At 37.3% G+C, this 24,112-nt stretch overlaps 1 protein-coding gene across 1 annotated transcript in view; it reads left to right on the top strand.

Moving 5' to 3' along the window:
- PRKCI (protein kinase C iota) overlaps positions 1 to 24,112 on the top strand; it is a gene marked incomplete at its 5' end in the record, with an annotated part of 79,720 nt that overhangs the window by 20,716 nt on the left and 34,892 nt on the right. The window contains 3 exons of the mRNA XM_079704806.1: positions 17,975 to 18,064; positions 19,747 to 19,797; positions 23,383 to 23,468. Coding sequence (XP_079560932.1) covers positions 17,975 to 18,064; positions 19,747 to 19,797; positions 23,383 to 23,468 — 227 coding nt within the window. The remainder of the gene's footprint in view (positions 1 to 17,974; positions 18,065 to 19,746; positions 19,798 to 23,382; positions 23,469 to 24,112) is intronic.

Here is a 24,112-nt window from a genome sequence, read left to right as displayed (position 1 = left end):
GCCTGAAAATGAGACTATATGATTTAGCACAGTGCATAGAATATAGTTAGCATAGGGAGTTCCCCGGTGGTCTAGTGGTTAGGACTCGGTACTTTCACTGCCGTGGCCCGGTTGCAGTCCCTGGTAGGGGAACTGGAATCCTGCAAGCCACACAGCGAGCCCAGAAAAAAAAAGAGAAGGAAGAAAGAATATAGTTAGCATCAATAAACTGGTTCTTACCCGAGCCAGTGTTATTTTTATTTTAATCCTGTCGTGATCATTTCATGTCATTTATTTTCCACTTAGGGTTTTTTCATTCAGTGGTTTTCAAACTGTAGTACACATAGGAATCACTAGATAATGCTTCTTTTTTTTAGAAGTTTATTTATTTAATTTATTTATTTTGGCCACACTGCGCAGCTTGTGGGATCTTAGTCCCCTGACCAGGGATTGAACCCGGGCCCTCAGCAGTGAAAGTGTGGAGTCCTGACTACTGGACCACTGTGGAATTCCCTAGATAATGTGTTTTATTAAAAGAAATTGATTTAGAGACAGTCCATTTAAAATTTTTATAGTACATTTATACTTTGTATTGTCTTTGCCTGGAGAGTTCTGTTCCCAGACTGTCTCCTGGCTGTCTCTTTCTTGTCATTCAGGTCTTAATTCAAATGTCATGTCCTCCAAGAAGCCTCTTAACCCCTATTCACTTTGTATCTTATTTGTATGGTAGAATGTAAGCTCCAGGACAGCAGAGATCCTGTCTTTTCCATGGAGTTCCAGTGCCTAGAGCAGTACTCAATAGTAGCATGCTCAAAAAATATTTGTGAATTTTACAAAGGGTGGTAGCAAGCCTTTCCACAGTTACTTTTATGTCAGTTATTGGAGGTTTAAGCATTAGGAGTTGCAGTTTATTCTGTTTTTTCTTAACCTAATAGTGTATTTTAATTAACAGATTCACATAGTAAATTAAATTAATTCTCTGATGAAACAGGCTTATCCTTTTATAGTGTAACTCATATTTCTTTCTCTCTAAATAGCTATTAAGTGTCCTGATTTTCTGGGGAAACTATAAAACTAGCCTTTGCCTCATTCAAGTAAAGGTTAAACTTTTCATTAAGGTCTTTTGATTCCCATGTGATCCTTTTTACATTGGTGAATTCTGATACCAGTCTTTTCTTAATTTTAGGCTTACAGAGCCAGTAGTAATTATTTTTGAGCTCCTTGCAATTATTTTTCAGTTGTAATTTTTCATCTTTATTTTTAACCGTGTAGGCATTGGGGCATGCTTATATGGAGAAGAAATTTTCTCTAGGATCAGTGGAAGACAGGACTATAATTTGATTTCTCTGGTTTATGAGAAACATTGTTCTAGAAGCTAAACATTTAATTGTGGGATTTTATATCAGAGCAAATAAAGATCATACTTCATTTCTTTACACAGATTTATGACAACCATTCTTCTTCTTTGTGTTCAAAACTAGTTTTACTGATTTGTTTTGATGTGCATGTGAAAAAACTGGTTTGCTTAATCTAACTAAACATTTTAGAATGAATAGTATTTTGTAACAATCATATCCTGGTTCTCATATGCAGTGAGAGTGTGGGGCAGGGCATGATAAATGTGAGTTTTTAGTTCCCTATATAAGTGTGACTGCTTTTCCTTAAGGATGTGCTTTAAAAATATTACATCTAATATTGAGTATTTTCTAAATTTCTAATTCTATAAATTCTAATTTATTCAGGGTCTGAATACCCAGTTTAAATTTAACTTCCTAACTTGCATTATAAATCTGATTTGATCATGGGGGGAAAAATAGAGTGCCAAGATGCAACAAAACCATACTTAGGATGGCAAGAAACATATTTCTCTGATGTGATGTTTTCCAAACATCTTCAGTCTGGTGTAATTTTAGCTGGTATGTTAAGAACTAAAATAGTAAATCATTCTTCATACTTTTTTAAAATCCCCAGCACTATGCACTGATAGCGGTAATCATGTCAGAAAAACAGTGAGTGAAAACTTTTTGACTGAATGTATATTCAGTGTAACTTCAGTTATTTAGATAGCAGTATCGTGGCTCCAAACCTGAAAATTCAAAAATGAAAATCAACATCAATAAGAAAGAAAATCCGAGGACCTCTGAACAGATCTTGTTTTGTAACTGGTATTTTCCTTCTGCTTGGAGAACTTCCTTTAACATTTCTGTAGTGGAGGTTTGCTGGTAATGAATTCTTTTAGCTTTTCTGTATCTTTACTTCTCCTCTAAAAATAGCTTTATTGAGGTATAATTAACATACAATAAACTGTACATATTGTAAGTATACTGTTTGATGAAGTTTGACACCCAGGAAACCATCACCACAAGCAAGGTAGAGAACATATCTATTACCCCTTAATGTTTCCATCTGCTTTGCAGTTCCTCACTCCTGCTCCTCTATTCCAGGCAACTACTCATCTGCTTTCTGTCCCTATAGATTAGTTTGCATTTTTGGTCTGGCTTCTTTCACTCAGCATAATTATTGATACATGTTTTGTGTGTATCAGTAGTTCTTTTTTTTTTTTTTTTTTTTTTTTTTTGCTGAGTGGTATTCCATCATGTGGATGTACCACAATTTGTTTATCTGTTCATCTGTTGATGGACATTGAGTGTGTTTCTAGTTTGGGGCTATTATAAATAAAGGTGCTATGGCAATCACATACAAGTCTTTGTATGAATATATATTTCCTTTTCTCTTGGGTAAATACTTAGAGATGGAATGGCTGGATCGTATGGTAGGTATATATGCTTTTTTTTTTTTTTTTAGTGAAACAGGAAAAGAAAAATTTGAGGAGATGAGATGGGGTACTGCACTCTAGGCATGTTCTCAGGCAGATGGTTTTTAGAAAGGAGTTTATATGGAAGTTGAGGAAATGGATACCTTTAAAAAACTGTCTATGCCTGGTAGTCCCTGGAAAGTCTTCCTGTACTCCCAGGGGGTAGAGGACCCCGCGAGAAGATCGCTAACTTTTTTTTTTTCTTTTATCTTTTTTTTGCCGTATGTGGGCCTCTCACTGTTGTGGCCTCTCCTGTTGCGGAGCACAGGCTCCGGACGCACAGGCTCAACGGCCATGGCTCACGGGCCCAGCCACTCCGCAGCATGTGGGATCTTCCCAGACCGGGGCATGAACCCGTGTCTCCTGCATCGGCAGGCAGACCCTCAACCACTGCACCACCAGGGAAGCCCGAAGATCACTAACTTTAAGAAGTCCCCAAGCACTTCTCTTAGCTCTGGCCTCTACCCCAGCTCCATGCCCCAGACATTCTGCCTAGTAAATTCTGGCTGCTACCATTTATATGCCAGGCTGTGGTGTTGCCTGAAAGGCAAAAGGATCAGACTGGGGCCCACCTGGGAGAAACCCCTTGCAGTGGTGAGGTGGGGATGTGTTGAGAGGTGAAGCAAGAGAGACCATAGGAGTCCAGCAGGGCACCAGGGCTCTCAGACATGCTGTCAAACATGCTCTGGTCTCTGCGAAGTTCTGTCCTTCTTGTTGGCAACCCCATCTCCAATTGCATTGTCTTCCTTCCCTCTGTAAGAGCCAACTACTACCATAGAATAAGTTTATAGTGTAAACTGTCTTCGCACTCCTATCCCTCCACCCCTAAGCAACCACTAATCTGTCACTTTTTATATGTATACATGACAAAGTATAGTGTTTTTATGTGCTTTTATTTATTTTATTTTAGTTTTTTGGCCATGCTATGTGGGTTGAGGGATTTTAGTTCCCTGACCAGGGATTGAACCCCGGGCCCACTGCAGTGAAAGCACTGAGTCCTAACCAGTGGACGGCTAGGGAATTCCCTTTATGTGCTTTTAAATTTATATCAGTGGCATTATTCAGCACATATTTTGAGACTTCCCATTTTTTTTCTTTTTACTGGGCCTTATATCTTGAGGTTTATTCATGTAGATGGAGTACTAGTATATTCCTTTTTTAAAATTCTTTTAAAAATTGTCGTAAACCGTACATAACACAAAATTTTACCATTTTAACCTTTTTTTTAAATAAATATTTATTTATTTATTTGCTGTGTGCGGTCTTAGTTGCGGCAGGCAGGCTCCATAGTTGTGGCTCATGGACTCCTTAGTTATGGCTTGCGGGCTCCTTAGTTGTGGCACGTGGGCTTCTTAGTTGCAGCATGCGAACTCTTAGTTGTGGCATGCATGCAGGATCTAGTTCTGCAACAAGGGATCGAACCCAGGCCCCTTGCATTGGGAGCACAGAATCTTATCCAGTGCGCCACCAGGGAAGTCCCCATTTTAACTTTTTTTTTTTTTTTTTTTTTTTTGCCGTACACAGGCCTCTCACTGTTGTGGCCTCTCCCGTTGCGGAGCACAGGCTCCGGACACGCAGGCTCAGCGGCCATGGCTCACGGGCCCAGCCGCTCCGCGGCATGTGGGATCCTCCCGGACCGGGGCACAAACCCGCGTCCCCTGCATCGGCAGGCGGACTCTCAACCACTGCGCCACCAGGGAAGCCCTAACCTTTTTAAAGTGTACAATTCAGTGACATTTAAGCACATTCAGAATGTTATGTAACCATCCTCACTACCCATTTCCAGAACTTTTTATCATCTCAAACAAAAACTCTATACCCATCAAACAATAACTCCCCTCCTCCAGCTCCTCCAGCTCCATTCCCACTCTTCCAACTCCTGGTAACCTCACTTACACTTTCTCTCTCTATGAATTTGCCTTTCTGTCTCTATGAATTGTCTATGAATTTGCCTCTAGGTCACCTTTGTTTTTTTTTTTTTTTTTTTTTTGGTTTGTTTTTTGTTTTTTGTTTTGGTTTTTTTTGGCCACACTGCACGGCTTGTGGGATCTTACTTCCCCAACCAGGGATTAAAATCAGGCCCAGGGCAGTGAGAGCGTGGAGTCCTAACCACTGGACTGCCAGGGAATTCCTGAGGTCATCTTTGTTTTTGAAAGATAATTTTGCTAGGTAATTAATTATAGATTGATAATTCTTTTTCATTCAGCACACTGTTTTGTACTGCATTGTTTCTGATGCAGAATCTGCTGTCATCTTTACCTTTGTTTCTCATATGTAATGTGTCTCTTTGGTTGCTTTTAAGATTTTTCTCTTTATCACTGGATAAAGCAATTTGATAATGATGGACCTTAGTTCAGTTTTCTTCATGTTTTTTGTCTTGAGATTTGTTGGTCTACTTGGATCCATGGGTCTATAGTTTTCATCAAATTTGGAAAAATTTTGGCCATTATCTCTTCAAATATTGTTTTCTGTCACCAGATTCCTCTTTCAGGGATTCCAGTTACATGTATATTAGGCTTCTCAAACTTGTCATAAAGCTCACTAACTCTCTGTTCTTTTATTTTTTTCCTTTTTCAGTCTTTTCCTCTGCATTTCATTTTGTATAGTTTTATAGCTATGTTTTCAAGTTCACTAATCTTTTCTCCTGCAATGTCTAATCTGCCATGAATTCCCTCTAGAGCATTTTTCACTTCAGAAATTGTAGCATTATTTCTAGACATTAAATCTGGGTCTTTTAAAATATCTTCCATGTTTACTTAACATGCTCAATACCCATAGCTTCTACACATATTGGATATAATTATAACTCTTTTAATGTCCATGTTTACAAGTTCTTATATTGGTGTCAGTCTGGGGTCAATTTCAATTGATTGATCTTTCTCCTGTTATGGGTCATATTTTCCTGCTTCTTCACGTGCCTGCCTGTAGTTTATTGGATTCTGGACATTATGACTTTTGCCTTATTGGATGTTGAATATATTTGTATTTGTATAGATATTTTTGAGCTTTGTTCTGGGATGCTCAAAAATAGTAACTTAAATAACCATTTAAGTTACTTGGAAACAGTTGATCCTTCATTGCTTGATTTCCAATATCTTGAACCATTTTTTTTCATTTATTTTGTCTAGTTTTTCTGTTGTTTTAGGAGGAGGGTTAAATCCAGTTCCTGTTAGTTTATCTTCTCCAAAAGTGGAAGTTGAGGATGAGCAGCTTAATAGGATAGCACATGCTTCTGCAACCACTGATTTCCACCTCCCAGAAAAAGGAAGCAAGAAGCCAGAAATCTATTACTATCTGTTATGGGGCCTAATATTGAAAGGATGACCACCTAAATACCATATTATTCTTGGAAAATTTTTGCAAATCTGCATTTTAAGCAATGCAACCCTTTAGGTAATGCTGTGACTTTCAGAAGTGGCATACAGTGTCTTGAACCCAGTATTCAGAGGCAGGGTGGCAGTAAGAAGGTCTTGGTGGGAGCACATAGTGAATCTATAAATCTGTGGCAGGCTCAAAGATCAGGAAGAGCTATCATCTATCATCTATCAGGAAGGTGCTATATCAGGCAAATATTAAACGTTGCAAACTTTGGTTTCAGGCTGTGTTGATTCTTCCAAATGTGGGGCACTGAATTCAGCCATATGCTAAAGTACCTAATATAACTAGTGTTATATATGTGTGTCATGTTCATCACCTTGTGAAGTTATCTCATAAATAATTGGATCTTGCATATTTACCAAATGCTTTGAGGTCCACCGCTCTAATTTCTTTGTTTTTATAGGTGAAAAGAAAATGTAAATGCATTGAAAAAAGAGCAGACCTGCTGGTTAATATACAGATTTCATTACCTTTAAATTCGTTGAACTGAGCAGATCTCACTCTGGGTGTATGCCTTTTTTAGGATATGAATTTGGACTTTAGTAATTGAGTGGGCTTTGAAACATAGCTTTCTGTCTCATTTTTGTTTCATGATGACTCTACATGGAATGTTCTGCTTCTGAGTTATGTGTCCTGCTTTATCAGGCATTAAGCAGTTGGCCTGAAAAGGTAATACCTGAACCAAAGACATTCAGTCCAATAAAAACAAAACAGATTTGAGTATATGCAATGTCAGTGATTAACTTTACTTTCACACTTCCTTGTGGTTTTTCAAAAGCATCAATCTCTAGGTACATACTGAAAGCAGATATTTGACCTAACTTAGGTTTCAACCAACAGCAAGCAGAGGCTGGCCTGGCATAAAGACAATATCTAGCAAAAGAGAAAATTTGATTTTTTAAAATATGGTTATTACAATACTTTTAACACTGGTTAATTCCACTCATGGCTTTTAATCAAAGTGCAATATTAAAAGCCACACTTATAATGAACCAAGCATACTATGAGTCACTTTAAATAATATGATCTTTAGTTTTGCCATTATCTTTGCAATGTAGGTAATATAGCCCTTATTTTAACATAGGAGAAAATTGTGATGGGATCTGGAGCCTGGGAGAGAACCTGTATGTAAAATACTGCAGGACACCTCTTTGGGAGATTATTTATTTATTTATTTATTTATTTATTTGCAGTACGCGGGCCTCTCACTGTTGTGGCCTCTCCCGTTGTGGAGCACAGGCTCCGGACGTGCAGGCTCAGCGGCCATGGCTCACAGGCCCAGCCGCTCTGCGGCACGTGGGATCTTCCCGGACCGGGACACGAACCCGTGTCCCCTGCATCGGCAGGCGGACTCTCAACCACTGCGCCACCAGGGAAGCCCTGGATCTTTGGGAGGTTTTTGATGCTCCTTTTTAAAGTCCTGACTCAGACATTTCCTAAGAACGTAATTTATTTTATATGACATTTATCTAGATGATATACAGCTTGTAATGTCTGGATGTTTTTTCCTTTGCTGCAGGAGCATGTAACCATCTAATTAGGTTGATATGAGTTGAGAATACAACATTATTCTCCAACACACGACTCCTTAAAGACTTTTCTAGACCTTTGATATCTTGTATATGTCAGTTAAGAATTTAATATTAAGTCAATTTTTAAAGTTATAAATAAAACTTCAAAAACTGCATCCATAATCGTATCATCCTGATGCAGAATTGTGTTTATTTTTCATAGAGACTTGTAATCTTTTCAGTGATCCTTTCTTAATTTAGTTGTTCATTTTATATGTATTTTGAATGTTTCCTTTGTGTTGTTTTGTGTTTATTTCTGAAGTTCCTTTTTTGTTTTTCTGTTTTATTTATTTATTTATTTATTTAGTCTGTGCCGGGTCTTAGTTGCGGCATGAGGGATCTTTAGTTGTGGTATGCAGACTTTTTTTTTCTTGAAGATTTATTTAATATTTATTTTTGGCTGCGTCAGGTCTTAGTTGCGGCATGCGGGATCTTCCGTTGCAGTGCACAGGCTCTTCATTGTGGTGTGTGGGCTTCTCTAGTTGTGGCATGCAGGTTTTCTCTCTCTAGTTGTGGCGCATGAGATCCAGGATGCATGGGCTCTGTAGTTTGTGGCACGCGGGCTGTAGTTGAGGCGTGCAAGCTCAGTAGTTGTGGCACGCAGGCTTAGTTGCCCTGCGGCTTGTGGGATCTTAGTTCCCTGACCAGGGATCGAACCCGCGTCCCCTGCATTGTAAGGCAGATTCCTTACCAGTGGACCACCAGGGAAGTCCCATGTGGACTTCTTAGTTGTGGCATGTGGACTTCTTAGTTGCAGCATGTGGACTTCTTTGTTGCAGCATGTGGACTCTTAGTTGTGGCATGTGGGCTTCTTAGTTGCGGCATGCATGCGGGATCTAGTTCCCTGACCAGGAATTGAACCCGGATCCCCTGTATTGGGAGTACTGAGTCTTACCACTGGACCACAAGGGAAGTCCCTGAAGTTCCTTTTTGTTAAGATACGCCCAGTCCATTACAGATAGCATTTACTCAATTTTTGTCTCATCTCTTCTTTTTTCTGCAAATAAGGAAATCAGGGGCCATCTTAAAGAAGTGGTTTACCTGAAGTTGCTCAGAAAGTGAGGTTGTTAAGGTTTGGGTTTTTTAAATTCATACTACTGCAGTAAAATCATCCTAACTGCAGAAGCCACTTGAACTGTGGAAGCCATAATTGCTGGGTGTTGAATTTGGTTCAATCTTATACGTTTTTTTGGAAATTTTTGTAGAAATAGGCCATTAGGACATTGAAAGCAGCTAGTGAGTCTAGAGAAAGTTGGATTTAGTGTTTAAATGTTTTAAAAATCAAGATGCATATAAGGCATTCATTGGTATCATTCATGTGTGATATATATATATATATATATAGAGAGAGAGAGAGAGAGAGAGAGAGAGAGATGGAATGATATAATATTTCTCATTGTTTAGAAAACAATCTGAGGTGAGCTTAAATATATTTGCCAGCATGGACTCAGGTCCCTCATCTGGAAAATTAGAAATGAAGCATTCATTATATTTCAGATTCATTCTGTTCCTAGAATTCTTTGACTGTTTCATTCTTTGGAATTAATTTAGTCAACTGGCTTGTTTTTTTTAAGCTGGCTTATTTTTCTGACTGGAAGAGTAATTTGCACACTTATTGAAATGTGAAATTTTCATTATTCTTTTTTATGTTGCTTTTCTATTTTTAAACTTTGGCCTGCACTTAAATATACTTCTATAGAAGCGAAAGTTATTCTTTAAAACCTATGTCAAAAAATAGAGTGTAATTATGTGACTTACACTTTCATGTGTGTGGCAAATTGGGAGAAATTTGCATAACTGAGAAAGTGAGTCTGTATAAAATAATTGCTTTTTTTCTTTGAGGCAAGTTAAAACAGACTTTGCTTTTGGACTGGAATATTACTTTGTTATCGAACTCACTTTTATAAAAATGCTGCACTGAATATTTTTAAATAGCTTTATTGAGATATAATTTATCATTTAAAGTGTACAATTCAGTGGTTTTTAGTATATTTGTGCAGAGACTGTGCAGCCGTCACCACAATCAATTTTACAACATTTTCATCACTCAGAAAAGAAACCCCATGCTCATTAGCAGTTACTCTCTATTTCCCCCAAGCTCCTTCCCCCACTGTCCCCAGACCTAGGTAACCACTTATCTAGCTCTTATTTCTATAAATTTGCCTAATCTAGACATGATATATAAAGTATTAATACTTAATCCTTTTTTAATGGTTAATAGTCCGTTGTATGGATACCACATTTTATTTGTCCATTCATCAATTGATAGACATTTGGGTTATTTCCACTTTGTGGCTATTATGAGTAATGTTTCTATGAACATTTCGTTACAACTTTTTGTGTGGACATACGTTTTCATATCTCTTGGATATATATCTAGGGGTGGAGTTGCTGGGTCATATGGTAACAAATGTTCAACTTTTTGAGGAACTACCAGACTGTTTTTCAAAGCAGCAACACCATTTTACACTCCCACTAGCAGTGTATGAGGATTCCAGTTTCTCTGCATCCTCACCAACACCTGTTATTATCAGTGTACTTGAGTGTTGATCTAAAAATGGTATATCTGGGACTTCCCGGTGGCACAGTGGATGAGACTCTACGTTCCCAATGCAGGGGGCCTGGGTTCGATCCCTGGTCAGAGAACTAGATCCCACACGCATGCCTCAACTAAGAGTTCGCGTGCCACAACTAAGAGTTTGTGTGCTGCAACTAAGGAGCCCATATGCCACAACTAAGGAGCCCCGGAGCCACAACTAAGGAGCCTGCCTGCCGCAACTAAGACCCAGTGCAACCAAATAAATACTAAATAAATAAATAAATAAAAATGCTATATCTATGCAATCTGGTTGAATCATATTGACCTATTTTTCAACTAGTCTCTTAAGATATCAACAACACTAAGACAAATATAAAGTTAGTATATGAGAGAACAAATAGCTTTCCTTTATAAAGGTAATACTCAGTCAGAAAGTATATTGGAAGAAAAGATTTCATCCATGTAATAACATAAATTTTTTTTGAATCTAGGAAGAAACTTTAAAGAAATGCATAGAAACCATATAAAGAAAACTTAAAAAAAAAACCCATAACTATACATATAGCTGATTCACTTTGTTGTACAGCAGAAACTAACACAATGTTGTAAAGCAATTATAATCCAATAAAGATGTTAAAAAAACCAAAAAAACAATTGGGTGCAATAAATAAAACCTGAATAATGGGTTAGGGAGAAGGAACATATAAAAAGTAAACTCCCTATAGATCAATCTGTAAAGAGCACAGTTCCCCCAAAAAATTCTAATAGGATTTTTTAAAAACTGGCAATTTCATCTGGAAAAATAAATGCTCAAGAGTAAATGGGGGGACTTCCCTGGTGGTGCAGTGGTTAAAGAGTCCGCCTACCAATGCAGGGGACTCGGGTTCAATCCCTGGTCCGGGAAGATCCCACATGTCGCGGAGCAACTAAGCCATCTGCCACAACTACTGAGCCTGTGCTGTACAGCCTGCAACCCACAACTACTGAGCCTGCGTACCACAACTACTGAAGCCTGCACGCCTAGAGCCCGTGCTCTGCAACAAGAGAAGCCACTGCAATGAGAAGCCCGCACACCACAACGAAGAGTAGCCCCCGCTCGCCGCAACTAGAGAAAGCCTGCACAGCAACGAAGACCCAATGCAGCCAAAAATAAATAAATAAAATTTAAAAAAAGAATAAATGGGAAAATTCTGAAAAAGGAAATGTAAAGACGGAAGACTTTTCCTAATTCTTTATATTGAAAAACATCATAATCACAGATATAGAAGTAATAACAACTGAGAAAAAATATTTGCAACATTTACAAAGGATTGCTTATCTCTAATATAAGTCAAAAAGAAATAGATGAAGTATCTACTGAAAAAGGTGCAAATAGCTAATTCATAAATGACAAAAAAGCTCAAGGACCACTAATAATTAAAGAAACAAAGATTTTAAAATAAGACGTCAGTTTTCATCTATCAGATTAGAAAATAGTTAAAATTTAATCATTACCTGTAAGGGTTAGGAAAAACATACTGTTGGTTGAGTGTATATGTCATAACCTTTTTGGAGTTACTATCATTCCAAATTTTGAAATAATTGTCAGAATTTTAAATGGGCACACTTTGAGCCAATCATTTCTATTTCTAGGAAATTATCATGAGAAATTATTCAAGCACAAATATTTCAGTTCAAGAATATTTACTATATTATTCACTAATAAATAAGGACTGAAGTACTGATACATGCTACAACTTAGATGAACCTTGAAAACACTCTAAGCAAAAAAAATCTAGACATAAAAGACCACATATTGTGTGATTCCATTTATATGAAATGTCCAGATAAGACAAATCTATAGAGGCTGAAAATAATCAGTGGTTGCCTAGGTCTGACAGTGGAAGGAGAGGTTGGGGGGAAATGGGGAGTGACTGCTAATTGGAAGGGTTTTTTTTGAGGAGGGGTTATGAAAGTGTTCTAAAATTGATTATGGTGGTAGTTGCACAGCTCTGTGAATACACTAACAACCACTGAACTGTACACTTCAAATGGGTAAATTGAATGCTGTGTGAATTGTATCTCAATAAAGCTGTTATTAAAAATGAGTAGATTATATCTAGCATTTTTTAAAAAATGTGAAACATTACCCCCTCAGAAGAGGGGGTAATGTTTCAGAAGAGGTCGCATTTGTCCTGGGTCTTGTAAGATACACAGAATTTCAAGATTCACCTTGAAAGGTGGCAGGAAGGTGTTTGTAACGTAACAAATCACCTCAAAGCCTAGTGGTTTTAAAGAAACCCACCCTTTTATTTTATAGTCTTTTTACACTTCTGTGAGTTGATTGGCTCTGCTGGTCTCACTTGAGGTCTCTCATGCAGTAGCAATTGGATGGCAGCCGGGTCTGGAGTCACGTGGAGGTTCACCTGGGATGCTAGCATAGTAGGTTCTCTTTCTCTCTCTGTGTAGTCTCAGGGCTTCCACTCTCAGAGGCAGCTGAACTTCTTACATGGTGACTTAGGGCTCCCAAAAGCACAAAAAGCAAAAGATGCCGGATGTTTATAAGGTGGAAGCCTAGAACTGGCACAGCACCACTCTGTGGCTTTTTCTTAGTCAATATAGTGATAGAGCCAGTCCAACCATCACCACCATCCATCTGCAGAACTTTCTCATCTTCCCAAACTGAAACTCTTTACCCATTAATTTTACCCTATAAAGTTACTCTTTACCCAATAAATCTTCATTCTCCTCTCTCCCCCAGCAAATGGCAACCACCATTCTACCTTGTTTCTGTGAATTTTACTACTCTAGGTACCTTACTGAAGTAGAATCATACAATATTTGTCCTTTAGTAACTGACTTGTTTCAGTTACCATAGTGTCTTCAAGGTTCATTCATGTTGTAGCATGTGTCAAAATTTGCTTCCTCTTTTTTTTTTCTATTTTATATATACTAGTGTGTATCTGTTAATCCCAAACTCCTAATGTATCCCTCACCCATCCCTTCCCCTTTGGTAACCATAAGATTTTTTTTTTTTTTTGGCTTCCTTGTGTGTTCATTGCCACCCGCGCTTTCCTTAGTGGCGGTGAGCGGGGGCAGCTCATCATTGCCATGTGGGGGCTTCTCATTTTGGTGGCTTCTCGTTGCAGAACATGGGCTCCAGGCATGCGGGCTTCAGTAGTTGTGGCGCACGGGCTTGGTTGCTCTGCGGCATGTGGCATCCTCCCGGACCAGGGGTCGAACCTGTGTCCCCTGCATTGGCAGGTGGATTCTTAATCACTGCGCCACCAGGAAAGCCCCGTAAGATTTTCTATGTCTGAGTCTATCTCTGTTTTGTAAATAAGTTCATTTGTATCATTTTTTTAGATTCCATAAATAAGTGATATCATATATTTGTCTTTCTCTGTCTGACTTCACTTAGTGTGATAACCTCTACGTCCATCTATGTTGCTGCAAATGACATTATTTCATTCTTTTTTATGGCTGAGTAATATTCCTTTGTATATACTATACCACATCTTCTTTATCCATTCTTCTGTCGATGGACACATAGGTTGCTTCCATATCTTGGGTGTTGTGAATAGTGCTGAAGTGAGCGCTACGGTGCATACATCTTTTTGAATTAGAATTTTCATCTTTTCTAGATATATGCCCAAGAGTGGGATTGCTAGATCATATGATGACTCTATTTTTAGTTTTTTGAGGAACCTCCATACTGTTTTCCATAGTGGCTGCACCAATTTACATTCCTACCAACAGTGTAGGAGGGCTCCCCTTTCTCCACACCCTTTCCAACATTTATTGTTTGTAGACTTTTTGATCATGGCCATTTTGACTGGTGTGAGGTGATACCTCATTGTAGTTTTGATTTGCACTTCCCTGATAATTAGCAATGCTGAGTGTCTTTTCATTTGCCTCTTGGCCAACAGTATGTCTTCTTTGGAGAAACATCTGTTTAGGTCTTCTGCCCACTTTTTTTTAATATATAAATTTATTTATTTATTTATTTTTGGCTGCATTGGGTCTTCATTGCTGCATGTGGGCTTTCTCTAGTTGCAGCGAGTGGAGCCTACTCTTTGTGGTGCACGGGCTTCTCATTGGGGTGGCTTCTCTTGTTGTGGAGTGTGAGCTCTATGCGCGTGGGCTTCAGTAGGTGTGGCACATGGGCTCAGTAGTTGTGGCCCGTGGGGTCTAGAGAGCAGGCTCAGTAGTTGTGGCTCACAGGCTTAGTTGCTCTGCAGCATGTGGGATCTTCCCAGACCAGGGCTCAAACCTGTGTCCCCTGCATTGGCAGGCAGATTCTTAATACTGTGCCACCAGGGAAGTCCCTTCTGCCCATTTTTTGATTGGGTTATTTGTTTTTTTGATATTGAGTTGTATGAGCTGTTTATATACAACTTCCTTTTTAAGACTAGATAATACTTCTTTTGTGTATACAGTCATCCCTTGGTGTCCACAGGAGATTGGTTCTAGAGCCTCCCAGGGATACCAAAATCTGGTTATGCTCAAATCCCTTAAATAAAATGGTGTAGTATTTGCATGTAACCTACGTACATTCTTCCATATCCTTTAAATCATCTATAGATTACCTATAATACCTAATACATTGTAAATGCTATGCAAATAGTTGCCAGTGCATGGCAAATTCTAGTTTTAGTTTTTTTGAACTTTCTGGAATTTTTTTTTCAAATATTTTTGATCTGAGGTTGATTGAATCCACAGATTCAGAACTTATAGATATGGAAGGCCAACTGTATATACCATGTTTTGTTTATCCATTCATCTGTTGTTGGACACTTGGGTTGCTTCTACATTTTGGCTGTTGTGAATAGTGCTGCTATGAACATGGGTGTACAAATATCTGTTGGAGTCTCTGCTTTTAGTTCTTTGGAAGTATACCCAGAAGTGGCTATTGCTGGATAATATGGTAATTATATGTTTTATTTTTTGAGGTTGCTGCATCATTGTACATTCCCACCATCAATGCACAAGGGTTCCAGTTTCTCCATATCCTTGCCAACACTTGTTATTGTCTGTGAGTGTTTGTGTGTGTTTTACAAAACCTTATGGGTTTGAAGTGGTATCTCATTGATTTGCATTTTCCTAATGATTAGTGATGTTGAACCTCTTTTCATGTGCTTATTGGCTATTTGTATATCTTCTTTGGAGAAATAACCTTTGCTCATTTATTTATTTTTGTCGTTGTAGAGTTGTAGGAGTTCTTTACATATTTTGAGTGTTAATCCCTTATCAGATGTATCATTTGCAAATATTTCCTCCAATAGGTTGTCTTTTCACTGTGCTGATAGTGTCCTTTTACACACAAAAGTTTTAAATTTTGTTGTGGACCAGTGTATTATTTTTTTTCTTGTGCTTTTGGTGTCACATCCAAGAAATTGTTGCCAAACCCAATGTCGTGAAGCTTTCTCCCTGTGTTTTCCCCCAAGAGTTTTGTAGTTTTAGCTCTTGTGTTTAGGTCTTTGATCCATTTTGATTTAATTTTTATTTATTATATAAGATAAAGGTTCAACTTTATTCTTTTGTATATGGTTATGTTTGGATATTTTATAGTGAATTTTTGTTAGTTTATATAGGTTTATAATGGTATTATGATTACATTAAGGAATTTTAATCTAGTGTTATAGGGATTTGCTCAGAATGACATGGTGGAGGAAGATAAGTGAGTGAGTCCACAGGTGAAACAGGATTTTGTAATATGTTTGAAAATTTCCAAAATAAAAAGTTAAAAGAAGAGTTGGGGACTTCCCTGGCGGCACAGTGGATAAGCTTCCGCCTGCTAATGCAGGGGACACAAGTTCGATCCCTGGTCCAGGAGATCCCACATGCCACAGAGCAACTAAGCCTGTGCTCCACAACTACTGAGCCTACACTCTAGTGCCCCCGTGCCATAACTACTGAGCCCGCGCTCCACGACTACTGAAGCCTGTGTGCCTAGAGCCCGCGCTCCGCAACAAGAGAAGCCACTGCAAGGAGAAGCCCACACACCACAACGAAGAGTAGCCCCCGCTCACCGCAACTAGAGAAAGCCTGCGCAGAACTGAAGACCCAACGCAGCCAAAAATAAATTAAATGAAAAAAAAAAAGAGTTGGTAGACCTTTAAAAAAAAGAGTTGGTAGACCAGGAGAATGATGTTTAGAAACCTAGACACAAAATTTCTGTAAATAGTCAGTGGATAACTTTGTTCGATGGTATAGCGAGGTCAACCAGAGTAAAGACAAAACATGCCATTGATTTCAGCAGCTGCTTCCATGATGTTAGATACAGCAGTTTTAGTAGTGTTTGGACTAAAACCTGATAGCAAAATTTTGAGAAATGCTTGGAAGATAGGAACATGGAGAAAGCAGGGTGGGTTCACTCTTGATAGGAAGAAAAGCTATTTCTAATAAGTCTAAAAGATTATAAATCTATGATTTAAAAAATACAAAAGAAAAGTATGAATTCAAAATTCAAAGGCCCTGTCCCTTTTTCTTCTGTTTCTTCTCGCTCACCCCCTTGTTTCAGTCTGTAGTTTACTCTTGAGACTTGTGGCTACAGAATGAATGGCACCCTGGGCAGGAGAGAGGTTTTTGAGAGGGAGACTCAAACATGCCTTTGCCTGAGAAGAGCTAGTGGAAAGAAAGAAAAAATGAAGATGGAACTGGGGAGGACTAGTGGAATAACGCCCAGAGAAGATAAAGGAAAGGAGGGACTCAGTGGCCAAGTTGGAGAAAGGAACGGAGGCACTCATTTCTTTGAGTCAACAGGAAAGGAAATGACTCACTTTTCTCTCTGAAGTAGTACACTGAGTTCCCTGCTGAGAGCGACTGAAGTTTGGACAGGGTTGATGGCATCTCTTGGTGTAACCAGTAACCACAAGAATGAGCAAAAGAATGGCAGCGTTGAGGACCCAGCTGAGGCCCAACTATGTTCAAAGTGACTTTTTCATTGAGGAATGCCACCATACAGGGGGGCGTGCCATCTCATTGATTTCCAGGGATGACTCAGTTCACTGGCTGGTTGACTAAGGGAGGTGTTTCTTCCTTGTCCTCTCTGTGTGTAAGTTTACTAAACTAGGCATTTACACTTAAAAGCAATCAAGTAGGACTGCTCTTTAGTCCAGAGTACTTTAGTAGCTATGCTTGTTTTCTGTGAGCCTCTTGAGCAGGCTCTCCGGTGAAGGAAAAATTTGACAAAATGATTAAATAGAGACCTCCTCTGATCATATTGTGGCGATGAAACCATTTTCACTTCCTCTTTTGAAGAAACGGGTAACAGAAAACTTACCCCTGGCTGTTAATCATGTTGCAGTGACAATCAAAAAAAGAAAGAAAGAAAAAGAAACCCAGACACATAGTCAGTGGATAACTTTGTTATAACTTTTTTTGCACTGACAATCTAAAATTGGTCAGGGTAGATTCTGTTTGCTATATTTTGAATGTAAACATCATCAAGAATTAAATGGTTTTATACATTTAAAGTTTGGTATCTGTGAACCTCATGTAATATTTTGTAGAAATAGGAGTGGAAGTTATGTTACCTACTTCAGAGAATAGAATTGTCTGAATAAATATCTCAAGTTTAGTCCTTGTCAAATATTTCTCTGTAAGTATGAATTTGTTTTTCCTCAAGATTTTATGTAATAGAAGTTGTTTACTGGTCATATGTAGAGGATTTTAAAAGTGAGCTTTACTTTTCCTTTTTATATTTTTTAGGAGACCCATGTACAGTATCGTCTCAGTTGGAGTTAGAAGAAGCCTTTAGGCTTTATGAGCTAAACAAGGATTCTGAACTCTTGATTCATGGTAAATGAGTAGTCATTTCCTACTCTTCTAGAACTATACTTCTTTAAAAACATAACCCTGTATCTTTAACCATTTAAAAACATGGTCCTGATGTCATTTTTTTAATCTCTATCCCTCATTTCTATGTAACTGTCCTTGTTCAGTAGTATCTCAAATGCTAGAGAAGACAAAATTGATCAGCTTCTTATAATCTTAGGAAATTTCTTATTTGTGTATACCTTCTTGGGTATTAAACTGTGATCATCTCAGTGTTTTACAGCAAAGTTTTAGCATAGAATTTAAGAATTGAGAGCCCAGTAGAACCTAAGTCATCCCCTTGCAGTTTTGTAATGTATGCAAATGATGGTTTCCAAAGGTAAGATATCTTAAATGTCCTTTCTTTTGTTTAAGGGTTAACTGTGAAACTATTTATGTAGTAATCATAGACATTAGTGTGTTAAAGGTCAGCAAGCCTGAGAGGTGGGTAGTTGTATAGAAGGAGAGACCTAAACTCAGCCATCATGTAACTGGTACCTTGTAAACCTGGGTTGTAAATCTAGGTATTCTCTTTCCAAATCTGTGTTCTTTTCATTCTGCCATGCTACCCCTCAAATTTTTTAGGTCATGTAGAATCCACTTAATATGCTTAATATAATTGCAATACATTGGCAGTATTTCACATAACATTTTTGGGAGCCTTAGGAGACTAGACCTAGGGAACTCTTTACAACTTGAAACAAATATAAATCTCCCCTCAATATAATGACTTATTTCAATACCGTGTTATTATTCCTTGGTATTTTCCTTTACAGTGTGATTTTTTTTAAAAATAGTTTGATTTTTGTCTCCCTTCAGAATTTGACATAGTGGCTCCCATGGGATTCATACTCTAATTTGTTGAGATCCTGGAAGAATGTTAGAAGTCTTCCTTTGGTCATCTCTGTCTAGAATAAAACTACAGAGAATGTTTAAAGAAATTATTTGTTTTAAGCTTTATTGCTTTTTATGCTATATCAGAGATCTGTTTTCAGAACTTAGCTTATATTTCAACTTTTAAAAATATTCCAGGAACTGTGTTTCCCATACTCTGTGCTCAAAACCATGTCCTTTTTTGTACATCACAGACTACAAAGAGTTGACTAGATGTTTATAAATGTATGATTTCATTATATTCTATCTCTTTATAAAAATGTTTTAAATTAGCATTTTTATAAATCTATAGCTCCTAAGACAAAACTTATATTTTTGGATTTGGGTACTGTTTTTAATGTTAATTTATTCCTAAGTTTAGTATACATCTTTAAAAAACTGTAGTGGCTTATGTTTATATTTGTATACACTTTGTAATTTTAATTCTTCATCCTAGCAAATTTGTCACTACAATGAGGATTTAAGGAAGTAGTTAATGATTTCTCTAATGACCAAAAAAAAAAATCAATTCGTGATGTAATAGGGATTGGAATGAGTAATTTGAGCTTCTAATGCATTGTTTATGGATGTTCACTTTCGTAAGAATTTCTTTTATTATAGCCTTGGTAAAATGGGTCCCTTCCAAAAATAGTACTGACCATATGTTAAGTATCTTGTGTCAAGAGAGGGTCAGGTTTAAATTTAGATCAATTTATGTGATATTTGAATTTAAAATTCTGTGTAATTTGTATGTTTTAAATATGCTGTATTAATTTTAGTTTGTTGTTTTTCAGTATTCCCTTGTGTACCAGAACGTCCTGGAATGCCTTGTCCAGGAGAAGATAGTGAGTGTTTGTATACTTCATACCTTTGAATAGAGTTATTTATGATACAGTGGCACGAGAGAAATCAGAAATAGAACTTTTAATTCATTTGATTTCTTTTCCATTCTTCAGTCTAATTTAGAGTATATTAGTAAACTGTCTAAAGTCTCTACTTTTCCCAAATCGAAATGAGGCAGTTTTTATTTTTTTTAATTAAAAAAAACATATTTATTTATTTGGTTGTGCTGGGTCTTAGTTGCGACAGGCAGGCTCCTTAGTTGCATCTCACCAGCTACTTAGTTGTGGCCTGCAAACTCTTAGTTGCAGCATGCATGTGGTATCTGGTTCCCTGACCAGGGATTGAACCTGAGCCCCCTGCATCGGGAATGCAGAGTCTTAACCACTGCGCCACCAGGAAAGTCCCCAAATGAGGCAGTTTTTAATTACAACTTACTGACATAAATGTCTATTGTGCATTTGAAAGGAAAATTAAGTTGATTTTAAGTCCTTTCCTGTTTTTTTTTTTAATTAATTAGTTTATTTTTGGCTGCGTTGGGTCTTTGTTGCTGCACTCAGGCTTTTCTCTAGTTGCAGCGAGCAGGGGCTACTCTTCGTTGTGGTGCATGGGCTTCTCATTGCGATGGCTTCTCTTGTTGCAGAACATGGGCTCTAGGTGCATGGGCTTCAGTAGTTGTGGCACGTGGAGTCAGTAGTTGTGGCTCACGGGCTCTAGAGCACAGGCTCAGTAGTTGTGGTGCATGGGCTTAGTTGCTCCGGGGCATGTGGGATCTTCCCGGACCAGGGATCGAACCCGTGTCCCCTGCATTGGCAGACGGATTCTTAACCACTGCGCCACCAGAGATGTCCCCATTTCCTGTTTTTTAATTTTGGAAAATTTCAAACCTATGGAGAAGTTGAAAAAACACAGAAACATTGAAAACAAAGATACCCATATATCTTTACCAAGATTCACCAATTATTAACATTTTCTATGTTTGCTTTATCTCTGTATCTGTGCACACACATGCATACGTGTATTTACATAACAAACACTTGTTTTATTTTTATTTTTTGTGTGTGTACCCTTTGAGAGTAAGCTGATATGACACTTTACCTCTAAATACTTTAGCATGCATCCTTAAGAATTCTTATGAAACTTTCTTTTGAATATCTAAGCTAGTGGTTAGCATTAATGAGATGAATTGAAAGAGGCAACTATTTGGTCTGATGGAATTTGAATATGTTTATATGTATATATTCATATATATATACATATGTGTATATGTATATATATTTGATATTACCATATATATACCAAATTTGAATTTAATGTATGGTATAATTTATAGGTTGTAGACATTAGGCAACTCATTTTTATTTTTGGTTTCTGTACATATCCATGACTTTAGAAGGAATAGTAGTAAATGTTTTGCTTTGTATTAAGTGAAATAGCTCTAAACTTTTAATTCTGTAACTCTTCGTGCAACTTGGTGAAAAGGAAAAATTAAAGAACTGGGTGTTTGTATATAGTGTTGAATGAGGGCTATGTACTTTATAGGAAGGTGGGGAAATATAAGGAGTAGGTAGGCCTCTGAAGCAGTAGTGAAAAATTTAGGTTTGGATTCAGCTAGGAGTATTTCATTGGGTTTCCAGTGGCAGATGGATTACAGCCAGTGTGGGCTGCCTTCACAGAGGTGTTGGAGAAGCAGCTCTCCTTTGTCCAGGCCAGAGTTTTGAAAGACTTGCCATTATAGCAAATCTTGGTTGCAGAGTCCCATCTGCAAATCTATTATGGGTCTGTAGCACACTTGCCAGATAAAATGTCTTTTCCTACCTTTTCACTGTATTTCGTGCTCACTTTCCCACTTTAAAATTTGCTGGTGGGGATTTTTATACACTCCTCTCCAGTATAATTAATATTACTAAACTAGAGCATGGAGGAAAATTGATAACCATTAAAGTGATCTCTTGGCTCTTTTAATTCCTAGGCAACATTAACATGTTTAAATTTAAGATATATCAGGTTGTAGTTCATGAAAGTTTCTGAAATAAGATGTTCTTTTAGGTTAAGATATTAACAAACTTTCTACTTTGGTTACTCCTAACAGAATAAATAATTAAAAATGAAAGCATATATATTTCAGGTTCTGTATTATGCTGTCTCAGGATTTCTAATTCAGAGTATTTCACCCATTTCTTTCTATCTTAATTTTAAATAGTAGACCCAGTGCTACATTTGCTTTAAAATGAGTTTTGAGGGAATTCGCTGGTGGTCCAGTGGTTAGGACTCCGCGCTTCCACTGCAGGGGGCATGGGTTTGATCCCTGGTCGGGAACTAAGATCCCACAAGCCACGCGATTCAGCCAAAAAAATAAAATGAGTTTAGAAACCTAATGGAATTTCCACAGTGATTATTATTACTGTGGGATGACTAATAGACAATATATGTAATAGTGATTGACTTACCCAAAATTACACCGGTGGACTTGATTTGATCTCATGGAACCTCTTTGTTTAGGGAATGTATTTAGAATAGTTAAAGCTATTAAAAAATATAAAAACCATTGCATAAAAGGTTGTTACGAAGAGAATATTCTTGTGGTTACAAAATGTCCCTTATACGGTATTTACAAAAATGTACCTTTACAAAGAAGAAAACTAACCATCACTGCCTTTAACAGAGTGATTGAACACGTAGTGGGAGTCAACAATCTCACATTTGTATATTTCTTGATGAGATGCAGTAAGAAATATACATCACCTGTGTATTATTTTTGCCAAAAGTATTTAATACTTTTTATCTGGGAATCCTTTTTTTTATCTGGGAAGTGTGTTACAAATCCATAATAGATTTGAGTCTAATGAGGAAGCAGACAAATCCAGAATGTAGGTCACAATATAAGACATCTGCCTAGACTCTTTCAACATCATGAAAAGCAAACAACAACAAATAAGATAGAGTGAATGTTTTAGCATACATTAAAGAGACAAAAAAGGTATAGTAATGAAATTCAGTGCCTGAATCTTGATTGGATCCTGGAGAGAAAAATAAAACTATGAAAGACACTTTTCAAGCAAATAGGGAAATTAGCAGATGAAGTGTATATTAGGTGATATTTAATTCATGTTAATTTTCTAAGACAATAATGGTATTATGGTTAAATAGAATTAGAGGGAGTGTCCTTAATCTCAGGCAATGGATACTTAGGTATTTAACGATGAAGTGTTATGATGTCTGCAATTTATTTTTAAATGATTCAGAAAAAAAAAGTGTATGTGTAAATAGAGAAGAAAGCAAATGTGGCAGAATTATAGTAATAGATAAATGTAGGTGAAGGATGGAGATGTTTATTGTTCTATTCTTTCAACTTTTCTGTGGGCTTAAAATTTTTTCAAAATTAAAAGTTAGGGGACAATTAAAAAACAGAAAAGCCTAGTCTCTTGATGACTTTTATTTTTTCACTTTCAGATTTTTATCAATATATATTTTTTTCCTGCAATGAAATATCATGAAAAAAATCACAGACAATTATAAAATGACTTTATATTCACAGTTCCTCTTTTTTTTTCTTCCTTTCTTTTTTTTAACTTTTAATCTCTCTTCAGAATCCATCTACCGCCGAGGTGCACGCCGCTGGAGAAAGCTTTATTGTGCAAATGGCCACACTTTTCAAGCCAAGCGTTTCAACAGGGTAAACCTTAGTCTGCTGAATATTGATAATTTGAGAAATCTGGGTTTTTCCTCTCTACTGTTATTCCTTTCTAAAGGAGTAAGTAGGGTGACCTAAAATTCCCAGTTTGCCTGGGTTAGTACATCTGTTATCTTGAGGTAATTTTTAATAGCATCTCCTTGACTCATAAAAATGTTCCAGCTTGGATTAGTTATATGGTTACCCTAGCTGTAAGAAAGTTGGATTTTTTTTAAATATAATTTAAGACAGCCAGAAAATAAGCAAGGTTTATTTTGCAAACCATTTACTGTTGTAAATTTTTTTTAGTTTTCCCTGTTTTAGAAAATGATAATTGCAGAAGACATTTATCTAGCTTTCAGTATGTACCAGGCACTTTTCTGAATGCTTGCCATATAGTGACTCATTTAATCCCTGCAACAACCTTGTGAGAGAGGTACTACGTATTTCCGTTTTATAGATGAAGAAACTGAGGTGCAGGATGGTTAGATAACTTGCCCAAGATGACACGGCTAGTAAGTGGCAGAGCCAAGGTTGGAGATCAGTCTGTCTCCAGAAGTCCATGTTTTTAACTACTGTTGATAACTTATCCATTTCCATTCTAGAACTCGTGCTGTGTTCTCAATTCATTAATGTAATAGAAGCCA

The sequence above is a fragment of the Hyperoodon ampullatus genome, assembly GCF_949752795.1.
Source record: "Hyperoodon ampullatus genome assembly, chromosome: 5".
NCBI lineage: Eukaryota > Metazoa > Chordata > Mammalia > Artiodactyla > Ziphiidae > Hyperoodon > Hyperoodon ampullatus.
This window is presented reverse-complemented; position numbering and strand designations above follow the sequence as displayed.